Source organism: Tachypleus tridentatus, chromosome 12 (assembly GCF_004210375.1).
Source record: "Tachypleus tridentatus isolate NWPU-2018 chromosome 12, ASM421037v1, whole genome shotgun sequence".
Taxonomy (NCBI): Eukaryota; Metazoa; Arthropoda; class Merostomata; order Xiphosura; family Limulidae; genus Tachypleus; species Tachypleus tridentatus.
Genome location: NC_134836.1, coordinates 32,688,630 through 32,701,070, shown reverse-complemented (window position 1 = coordinate 32,701,070; position 12,441 = coordinate 32,688,630). Strand labels below are relative to the sequence as shown.

The 12,441-nt window shown below is 31.1% G+C and overlaps 1 protein-coding gene across 4 annotated transcripts in view; it reads right to left on the bottom strand.

The window, feature by feature from the left end:
* r (carbamoyl-phosphate synthetase 2, aspartate transcarbamylase, and dihydroorotase rudimentary) overlaps window positions 1–12,441 on the bottom strand; it is a 271,962-nt gene that overhangs the window by 137,374 nt on the left and 122,147 nt on the right. For all 4 annotated transcript variants that reach the window (XM_076473756.1, XM_076473755.1, XM_076473753.1 and 1 more), the window contains exon 18: window positions 5,743–5,825. In XM_076473756.1, the coding sequence (XP_076329871.1) occupies window positions 5,743–5,825 (83 nt within the window). The remainder of the gene's footprint in view (window positions 1–5,742; window positions 5,826–12,441) is intronic.

Below are 12,441 nucleotides of genomic sequence, written 5' to 3'. Positions count from 1 at the left end.
AGATATTCTCTTTCAACCATTCAGTTCTACAATACTGAAAGCTTGATATCATGCCAATAAGTAGGATGCAGTCATGCCTTTTAAGTAGATTGTTATTTTTTGTTGTGTGATATTAAGCACAAAGCTGCACAAAGGGTTATCTGTGCTCTGACCACCATGGGTACTGAAATCCATTTCCTAGTGGTACAAGTCCACAAACACACCACTGTGCCACTGGAGGGTCAATAAGTAGGAGACCAAATCATTGAAAAGAATGTCATATTTGTTTTTGACAGAATGCACTGTGAAGCCATGAAAGAGAGCACAATTCAACATGGCTGTACAGTGCAGATTTCAACTGAAGGATAATTGGTTAGGCATTGGTCACCACAAAGCAGAATCCAAATAGTGAATAATGAAGCAAGAGCTTCTGAAACCAAAGAAATTATGAATAGAAACTTACCCAATTAGAATACACCAAAGTATGAAAAACAATCACAGGTGGTGGATGAAAAGCCGGTGAGGAACAAACCATGATATAATATAGGCAAGGAGAAAGGAATATATTAGGTATAGTCCTCAAGCCCAAATGTATGATTCCCCCAATGACTGACAAAGATGAAGTGCCAGGGAGAAAGTAAGTATGTAAATTTTGATGAGAGAAAACCTGGAATAAAGTCTGGGAGAAAGATAAGAAATAGAATCAAACACAAAACACAATTGCTGAGGGCAGAAGGAGAAAGATCTTGACTCAAGAAAAACTGACTAAGAATAAAGAGGCAGGAGTGAGCACTACAGAAATAAACTGTAAGAGCAATAGGAGATTAAACAATAGAGATCATACATAGGAGTTGATCCAGACTGGTATGAGAATAAATATTGGAAATGAAAAGAATTAGACAAAAGGAGAAATTACCTCCACTAGCCACTAATTTACTGGATAGGAAGTAAAGACTTAGAAAAAGAAAAGGGGCTGGGAAAAAGTACAAGAAACATCATGGGAAGCAAATCTGACCTCTGACCTACATAGGCATAGAGGAGAAGGTATAAACCCAATCTAGGTGAATATCCAGATGGAGTATTGGGAAATGTAGTAAAAAGATCTATTTGGGGAGAATCCTGTGGAAGACGAAGGCATCAGAAAATAAAGGAATCAAAAGACCTCTCCAATGGACAGAAGTTGTCAGGACAAGAAAAACAAACTGCAATCTGAGTAAGAGCACTAAAACATGCCATGCAAATATATAAATATTGTGCTAGATGACCCAAAGGAGCAGATCTATAATATATGAAAAGAGAAGAAGTGCAAACAGGTACCATCCACAGGAGCAACACCCCCAACAAAGGGGCAAAAGAAGAAAAGCAACAGCCTGCAAAACCCTATTGATAATGGAATGGGGAACAAACAACAGTGTCACAATCAACACTAACCCAAAAGGAAAAAAACCATGCAAAAAGGGAATGAACAAAAAATGGCAAAAACCCCAACATAGAAGAAAGAAAGAGGAGGTATCATTGACAAACCAGAAAGAATGTAAATAGAACATTAAGTAAAGGGAAGCATGAAACTTTAATGATACAGTACTGTGCAAAAGTGTTAGAACAAGAAAATATTTTGTCATTCCATTTTATGGAGCTAATTCTTCCATGTCTTTACAGAATGTAAATTTTGACACTATGATAATGCTTCATTGATCCCTGTTAACAACTGAAGGAGCCATAGAGAAAATACTTATCATTCTTTAGTATTCCTATATACACTTATTCCAAGGATATGTCATAAGGGTTCTGCTTGAATGAACATACTGATCAAGTTTAGGGTCTGACATAACTGTCATGGTACCCCATGCAGTGTTTTAACTATATAGAAAGAAGCTAGCAAGGAGTTAGCAGATGTTACCAGTATATACTAGAGGAAATCAGTTCAATAGCACTCCTCAAATAAACCTGGATAAAAACAGTGCATAATGTTAAATATATTAAGTTTTCATGTCATGCCACAGCCATCAAAGCATAGTTTGTATGTCATAAAGCATGACAGAGGGAGTGTGGTGGATTTGGAATATTTTAACGTTGAGACGACAGAAGATATTTGTAAAATAAAGGGAATAATGGACCAATACAAGTACCATAAAATACTGATCCATCATTGTATATCTGGCACTTTGCATATTGTTGGTAAAGGATCCTCCTGTCAAGAAGATAATGACCCCAAACACTCATCCAACCTATACAGAAATTACTTACCTGAGAAAAAGTTGCCAGAGTCATTCAAATGATGCAATGGCCCCTACAAAACCCTGATCTCAACCCAATTGAGCAGATCTGGGATTAGATATATCAAAAACTTGACAGATCAAAGGTTACTTCCAAAGTACTTCATGGAAGTGTACTTTATGGAAGACATTTGGGATAAAGTCCCAAAGGACACTGTGATTGAATATGTTGCAACAATGCCTGAAAAACTGTCTGTAGTTATTAAAGCAAAAGTGTAAAATCCTGAACTCAAGCACTTACACTAATTGTTTATTGTACTAAATATAAGGATTAATAAAATCTTCATGTTTCACCTGTGATTTACTTTCCATTGTTATTTGAGAGTAACATGAAATCTAAATTTTGACTTTGCCCTAATATTTTGCACAGTACAGAGATGATAGGGGAAAAAGAATGACAAATGGCAGAAAAAGTCAGCCTAAAGTTAAAATATGGTAAAATTGAAAGCCCATAGGATGTAAGGCTTGTAAGTATCCAAAAGGAAAAGAGACAAAAGAAACAGCACAGAAGACACAAAAACAACATTCTGCAAAGCATGTATGAAAATGTGTAAAAGAAGTTTAGTTGATACTGTGATAAAATTATGGAAGGCATTCCATAAGGTCAGGGAGAACAGACAATTTTAGGATGTTGGAAATTGGATTCAGCCATTAGATGGTGAAGGTAAGCACTAGTGGAAGCAGATACAGAAGACATTATAAAGCACTGGTTGGCAGCATAAATTCATCCTTGCAAGTGAAAATACAGCACAGCATAAATGCCTTGACTGGAGAAACCAGCAAGGATCTCTTGACTCAGGAGAAATTTAGAGTAGCATTGGGTGTATCCCCAATAGCCTTTGGATTCAGGGGGAATTCACTGTGTTTTGGGGTAGATATTTCCATCAAGATGTCCCCAGAATATACCTTCTTGACAGACTTGAGAGAGATAGTAAGCCCCTCTAATCCCTTCTCAATAAGAATAGGGAGCAATTGTCTCTAAGGATTTGCCACATAAATAATCAAAGAACCAAAAAATGAGGTGATGACAGTGACTGTGTAACAGAGTCATCTATTTGTTGTCATTTACCTATAAGCTGTTTTTTTTATTATTTTACTTTTATGTTGATTTGGGGTATATATATAATAGAAAGAGAAAAATTCAGTGTTCACTGATTTTATTTAAGTTTTTATTTGGGAGATTCCTAATAAAGAAACAATGTTTTGGTGTCCACTGACCCCACCCATCATGAAGTCCTACAAGGGGATGCACTACAACGACAAACAAAAACACTGTAGCAATGTCAATGTTTTGTGAGCACTATATCCAAACACCAGCATCAGACATAATGTCCACAATGCCTGCTGAGAATTTTCAACACTGGTATTTTACTGATCCTAGCCCAACAGGACCAGTCAACTGACCTTGGGGACCACTTCAAAGCCATCTATCTACAAGAATTCAAGACCAAAGTGGTGTGTTGGGGTTAAACCCCTCAATCACCAGGATCCACTCCTCCCCTTCATTAGTCACCATGCACATGGATGTACATTTAGATCCCAATGGAGGTAAACTAAAAAGACAGAACCTTCTCTGGGAGGTCCTCTCACCATTCACAGGCATCAACAATAAGAAGTCAAACCAAGTGAAGAAAAAGATTATTAACAAAATGAAATAGAAATTATGAGATAAAAGTATGGAAATAACAGTCAAACTGATGAAGGGCATACCATGTTAAGCCTAATCGAATGGTATTGAAGAAAAACAACAAAGATCATTTATGAATTGTAACATAAATTAGTATTAAGTAATCTAAATCAGCATGTTATAGAATTCAAATAATTACAGATAATGATATTAACAATAAATCTGTAAGACGTCTTATCTTTCCAAAGTCGATGGAGTGTATGTCAAATGGTAGACCATGAAGTATGAGTCGAGGTCCAGTGAAACTCTGAACAGTAAACAATAAAACTCCTGATGAAAAAGGTGAAACGTTTCATGGAGGAATGTGAATGAAAGCCATTATAAATGTGCAAAAAAGAACATTGAATCTCTATATTGGGAATAGAGACTACATATGGGAAAGGAAGAACCAAACAACTGAAAGGCAGTGGTGAAAAAAACTATCAAGATCTCCATCTGCCCAAACAGAGTCAGTGTCTATAGGAGGAATTCTGAGCAAGAACTGAAAAAAAGAAGCCAACCTTTGTAATGTTCACTTGCCTTGAGAATAAACACCAATAAAAACCCACACCTAGTCATCAGCACTTGTAGCCTGTGGGATAGTACTGGTTATAGACAAAACTCACAAAGTGGTAACATTAGCTTCTGAATGCAACTAGAATAACTTGGGATAAATGAAGGCAAATTTCAGAGTCCGAGAAATCTAAAAGTTATAATAAATAAAGACTGCTTCAAGAGTATGCTAAATACAAATGTGAAACAGTAAAGAACAACAAAAACAAAACATGTCCCAAAACAAACACTGCCAAATAAAAAGTGATAGTTTGGTTTTGATGCAATGATGGAGTTACATGTGCCACATGAGTGCACTATGCTTCTATTGGTAGAATGATGACATATTGATACATATGAGAGATATGTTGAAATCACTTGATTCCAATAAAGAAGTGGGTGGGAGCAGAAGGCTTATAGCTTGTGTAAATAAAAGGTCCTCATATGAGAGCACCAATGAATAAGAATAGCTAATCCTATGAGGCAAGGGAAGTACAGTATTGAAATCATTCTTAAAGGTAAAAAACATGTATTTAAAAATTAATTTTCTCTCACAGAAACACCTGGTGGCATGACTATTAAATCAATGACATGTGATGTTAATTTTTAGTATTACATATTGATATGCGAGTAAAAGTTTCATAAACCAGTCAAGACTTTTTGTTACCAGCACACCTTGGTATTGACTTATATATAATGGTTATAATACACATGTATTGTAAGTTTCACAAAATTAGTAAAATATTCTACAGAATTCAAGATATTAAAATTTGCTTTGTTATTATACAATTTTTTTTAGCTGAAATAAGTTATTGAATCAATCAGCTACTAAAAGTTATCTCCTTACTGGATATTTGAAAAGTTTGTGTCTGCACATAGAAACTGCAGATGTAAAAATTGTCATATTTCAATACAGAACAATTATTGTTATAAACTAACAAAATTAAGTAATTTGTAGGTTAAACCTGATACAAATTTCACTGAATGGCAAATTGGTAATAAAAAGCAAGAATGTTTTGATTAAATCTTTTATATTTTCAATAAAGTTTTGTGAGAAAAGAAAAATATAAAACATTTATGGTAAACAATAAAAAAATAATAATCCTTCAAAATTAATCATTAGATATATGACCTAAGTGTTACTGAGCTATAAGTTAAAGTACATTGCATAAGGTTTTTGTTTACTTTTCATAGAAACTTCTCCCTTACAGATTTTTCACACTACTTAAAACAATAGTCAATTTTGATTATTACCTTCTTTGGCCCTACCTTTCAACACATTTAGCTATCTGTCCATCAGAAAACCCAAGTTGTTTGGCTTTTAAAAGAAGTTCTGGAGACAGTGATTCATACTAGAAAAACAATTATAGCAGTTAGTTGTGTTTTAAACATATTTTCTATATTTTATAAGGAAACACCTTATGATTTTTAATTCAAAAATTCATTGTAGTATAAGTAGAAATAAAACAGGACATGAAAGTCAGGTTTCAGCAGTTTAAAAGAACAACAAAACGTTTCAATAATAAAAAGTATCTAAATAATATCATGCAGTTAGCTGTACAGTAAGTAGCAGAAGATATATATATATAACAATTTTGTTCACACAAAAAGCCTGAAAACAACTTTAATATAAGAATAAGTAATTATAAAGAACTAAATTTAACAAAACTGAAAGGTATGTTAGTCTAAACAGTAAATGGATAAATTGTGAATCAAGTTTTAAGTTCTATATAATAACTGCCACATCAAGCTAAGTCTAAATCGTACAGATCTCATTCATAGAAGCCTGTATTTCCCTAACCTAACTTTTGCATCACCTATCCCCTGAGAGGCAGTACATTTAGTACCAGTTAAGAGCTAACATCTCTTTGAATATAGTGAAGGTTAACCTTATGGAAATAATGCTGATGTTTTCCACTAACCTTTGTGTCTGTAAAGCTATGCATAGTAATATTTATAATGATTATAAATTTAATTCAGAGAATTTAGCAAGATCTTAGTAAACAATAGAAGTCTTTGGTACATTAAAGAAAAAGAAAAGTGAAACATTTCTGAAGGTAGATGTTTAGATTTTATCTTTTATTTTGACTTGTAGCTAAATGATTAATGTATAGTGGAATAAAATTTTTAATATTATGAAATAAAGTAAACAAATCTTTTTTCCGCTAAATAATTCTTTTGACAATTTTGTTACATGTTTTGCACAACATTAACAGTATCTTTTTTTATATAGGGTTTATTTCTAATTTTATAGTCATAATGCATGTCTTGTATGATTTACAACATATTCATGCTTGAAACAAAATCAGAGATTCCTAAACATACATCTGTTACATGCATGAAGTTCTGTACTCATTACCCAGTGAGCTAAGCCTTGTTATCTGTCTTTCCAATTAAGATATTACAACATTACAAAAACTATAATATGCTATGAGTGCCAACTATGCTCACTAATAATTACAAAAATATAGATGTCTTAAACTATAATGCAGCCAATTTCAAAAGGATTTTTGCTAGCTTAAAACTGAACATAAGCTCTTTTATTGGTTAGAAGTATCAAATATGATGATGTGGATGGTTTTGAAAGCCTTTTTGAAAGTGAAGGATAGATAGGCAGGACTTCTGTAATGTGTTTGAAAAATGTATTGATATTTCATGAAATGAAGAAGTTGGAATGTTGAAACTGTACAAAGGACATTGGAATTGTTTGTGTCTACATAACACAGACAGTGTTCATGATGGGCCACTGGAATTATGCTAACCAAAACGGTAAAACTGAGAGCTTTCTTATGTGATTATAAAGATTGAAAAAATTTTAAATATATATTTTTTTCAAAGTTAAGAAATTAAACTTTACACAATACAAATACTTGAATTAATAAAAAAAACTTTCTAAAACTAGTTCTACTGACATAATATGTTAAAAACAGAATTATTTAGGGAAATTTTGAAAGTGTAATTATGTGAAACTGTAAAAAGTTGCAATCTGTAGAATTTCTGAGCCATCCCCCTGGGTCAACCAAGATAACTGGATGCAGTACACGAAAACATAGCACTAACACAATCCTTCCTTTCTTCCTTCAATCAGTGAAAAGTATTATAAATCTGCTTTATCAACTAAAAAGATTAGATGTTAAGAGAAGCCTAGCAGTCAAAATATGACAGAGAAATCTACAATAAGCATTGCATAAAGATACCCAAACACTGTACAAGGCAGAGAAAACTACTGTAAGTTTTGAACAGAAATACTTAAAACTGTATGTGGTAGACATATCCACAGTAAGTTTGATTAAACATACCCAAAACTGTACAGTGCAGAGAAATCTATATTAAATATTGAATAAAAACACAGATACACAAAACTGTATATTACAAAGAAGTCTATATAAAATACTTATTAAAGATACCCAAAACTATAACATTGAATAAAACAAAAAACCTTATTTTCTTATTTGATATCTATACTTATCATATAATTAAAAAATCGGCATCATATAATAGTGTAATACAAGAAAATAATAAAGATTGTGATTCTTTCTTTACACTTGTTTTCTTTCACTTTTCTTTCTCTACATATTTTTTCATTCTTCTGCAAACAAATCTTTCTTGTTATAAAAACATATTAATTCTAGACTTTTTTTTTTAATAGTCTTCTTAAATTGTCCAATGCAGCTTAAAATTGGAAATCCCGATATTAAACAAAACACTTGATTGGCAGCAACTTGTAGGAAACATATGAGATTCAAAATGCTATTTTTTAACTGACTTCTAATTTAGAGCTGAAGTAAGTAAATTAAGAGAAACATGAAAAACAATCTGAGTTTAATTTTTAGACAATTTTTAAACCTATTAATTTTACCATATTTAGAATTTTTATTGCAACTTAATATTTGTTTAATTTTTCATTTTGCACACTTTTAACTTACATTTTAACTTGTGAATACAAACTGTTAAGCCAGATACATATTATTTCATTCAGTAACCTACACTCACAGGGGTGGTTGTAATATCTAAGTCAGCAATCTAAGGTCACTAAACGAATTGCAAAAGAAAAAAAAGCGATATTCAAGTCTGATCAATATCTAAGTCAGCAATTTATACCCAGTGAATTAAACCTAACCCATGCACAAAAGCATAGCAAGTGGTAACAGACATTTAGTCATAGCTACTTGGGAAGTATGTAATAGACTCACTTCTTGTTTAGAAATACTTACAGATATAGACCATAATTTTACCAGAAGGAATTCTTTATGTTGGTGTCATTGGAGTTTATTTTAGTTAAAACACTTAAGATTTTGTACATTTAAGTTTTAATGCTTCAGATACAACTAATCATAAATTTAAAACATTAGGTTTAAAGGAAGAATATCAGGCATAACCTGCTGTTGTTTTTAAGAAAACATACTAAGTTAATAGAATAATAAACTTATTAAAATAATAGATTATTATTAACGTAACTATGAAGAATGAAAATTTATTACCATAATAACAGAAAATATTGTTTCAATCATTATTTGGTGGTTACTAAAAATTCAGTACTTTAATATATTTTTTACATTAGCAATTTTTTAAATGTAACTAGATATGTCATGTACATTGTGGTTGTAGTCTAGTAATTGACAGAACAAGCACCTGTTAAAACTATTTTAAAATATAATTTTTATGGAAGATATATCTCTTATTTGATCTATAAACTGTGAAATTGCTTACTTTTAGTTAATTAATTATGTGACTAGTATGTGTATAGACTGGTAACAAAAAAACAAAGGCTAGTGAAACTACAGTATCCTTAGTGGTAGTTATGAATTATATGAATTGGAATTGATATGGTGCAATAGCTGCCAGAATTAGGTTATGTTTAAGACTTATAGGCTTAACTACAATTTTTGAGAGGATAAGAAAATTACTATACACTACTTTTACACAGTTTGATTACTGGAGGATATGTTAGAAGAAAAGACTGTGCTATTAGAGATAATATAGCAGCTTTAATAGCAGGAATAATGAAATTGGTGTGGTTAGAGTAAACACAGCTTTCAGGAAGAGTGAGAATGAGAGTGCTGGGTATAACATGATCATACTGCTAAAACTGTTAAAATTGTATCCTAGGTGCAGTTAACACTCAGAGATCAGCCTCTATTAAAGTTCAATTTTAGGATGCTTGTAATGAGGAACAAAACAATAAAGGTTTAAACACACTCTTAGTAAGTATAAATTTATTTGTAGTGGGAATCAAAAGTGACATTAGGGCTAGAATTTGCTTACCAGTTGCTAAACTTTAGGATAATATTATATATATGTATATATAGCATATTAACAGTTTAATTACTGGTTCCAAGGAGTAATTTCTTTCTGTAGTGCATGTGGAAGTAAATAATATTGGAAAGTGTTAGTCGTAAGAGCTGCTCAGAAAGTATAAAAAATTTCTTCAGGGGTTTATGGATGGAAACAGATGTGTTGGCTCTTTGAGAAGGGGCTAAATATAAAAATAAACTATTAAGTAGGGTCCAAGGCTTAAATTAAGGTTACCATGTATATGTTTAGAGCAACAGGTAGGTTGACTGGACCTGTGAGATTGCTTTAGCCCTTTTGCAATGGGTCAGGGTTCAAAGGCCATGTCATCATGTTTGTTGATTTGCATTCAAAATTTTATTGAACTACTATTTTATAAATTTATGTCAATAAGTTTGGAATCAAATTGTAGATTATAATTCAAACTTTGGTATTATATATGAATTAATTTATCACTTTAAAAGTAAATATTAAAAGAACACATTTAAGTACAGATTTCAGTGAGTCACATGTTATGTTGAATGCAGCACTGTTTAAAATTAAATGTTTGCAATGTCAAAATACTAAGTGTATACTTTTGTACAAACTAAGAACTCAAATAACTAATATTGACAAGCTATAATACAAAATAAGAACTTCATATCTTTTTATATTGTTGAGATATTGATTATGTACTGAATTATACACAGTGGGCCCATTTAGTTCTTTCCATTTTTTGAAACAATCCCTTATATACTCTTATTACAGAGTATGACATGTGAATAACCTATCATCAGCTTAGAATGTCTCCAGAGTGCATTTTTCAGCCATTTTAATCTTTGAGAAACTATCCTTTCTTTAAATCCAAGTTTTTGAGGAGGAAGGTTATGTCTTTAGTCTGCTCAAAGTTTCGTATTTTTTAAAATCTCAAAAAATCTTAGTTACTAAGCTTAATAAATTATAGTGGAATTCAATGGTATAAGTATAGTTATTTATGATTTTTGGTTATTCATCTGTATATACAAAACCTATAAAAAATTTGTTTGATATCCTCCACATGCAAAATTTTAAAAGGCTCAGCAGCCTATGTCCAGCAACAACCGAAGGTCATAGCAAGAAGAGATTATTGTTTGTTTACTTCTTGATTTATTGTTCTGTATTTTAAGAAAAATAAGTTTAATAATTCATTTCTAAATAGTAATAATCTATATACATGTATATAATGTATAATAATTAAAATGTGACTGTATATTACAAAATACTAGTCCACTAAAACACAAACAGGGCAGGTAAAAATAAAGGTTAGTATTTATATAACTGGATACATGACCTGAGTGTATGTGTGTTTCATCAATGCAAGTTATTTAATGTTAGCTAGGCATGACTGGAAGGTCAATATAATAAAAAATAATAAATATACGTGTTCACATATAGCCTTATGAGACTTATGCTACTTAGACTTACCATTTGTATTTTATTGTTATAACATATAATCATTCTAGCACAAAAAAAATGCATAATTTATATTTATTTCCTAACTTTTTATGATGGTTACAAGGTTGGTTAAGTGGCAGACATTATATAGTTAAATTATAGGAAATAACATAAAATATAAAGTATTAATGAAAACAAACATATGAAATGTATTTACGAACTTTTAGAGATTACATGAATAATATTTGAGATTTTGGAGATGAAGTATAGTTTTTAATCATAACATGAAATCACTTTACACTCAGACTAGAAACAAAACAGACTCTATTTTCACAAACAAATCTTTAGTAAAAATATTTTATAAAAAAATCTGATTTCTTGTATACAAAATACTTGTAATCTTTACTAAAAATCTCCAAATTTTGTGAAAATACACATGCTGTACCAAATGGTATAGTACAAACATTTAATGTGCAGATTTGTAGATAAACTCATGTATTTTATATCAAGCCCATTGCAAAAGTTGTTAAAGGCAACCCCACTTAGCAGTATTAAGTAGTTTATGGAAACTCTAGATAAATTTATAAATATAACTTTAACTTGCACTGTGATAGGAAAGAGACTGAAAAACTGGGAATAAACAAATTAAGACTGCAGAATAGCTGGCAATGTGGAGATTGGAAAAGGTAGATTTAGAGCATAATAACTCACACAAGAAAAATTAAAACTTTAAGTTTTATATATAAATTCAGTAAATTTAAGAATAAATTTCATTGCTATTATTCTAATGTTAAGAAAAAAGGGATGAATTCAGAGTTCCAGTTGAAAGACTATGATATAGTGGGAATTACTGAAACTTAGTTTGATATCAAAAACACTGATAATTTGAATTATTTTGAAATTACAATTTGTAAGTTATTTAATAATGATACACTTTTTAGAAGTAGGGTGGTTTTTATGTAACTTGTCAAAAATGAATGCATAAGAATTGGTAATCAAGAGGTTCCATTTATATGGGTTACAAAAAAGAGGTTTCAAGAGAATAAAAGTTTTTGTTATCATCTGTTTGATTAGACAGATGATGTCAATGAGAAATTTTATAATTATATTAGATGGTTACTTATAAGAACGTTGATGTGGTAATTATGGAAAACTCATTTTAGACATATTGATAGGGATTGCATGGAATTAAAAATAATGAATATAATGTTCTCCAACCAAGAGTAAGAGCCTATCAGAGAGGATGCTATTTTATATACATTT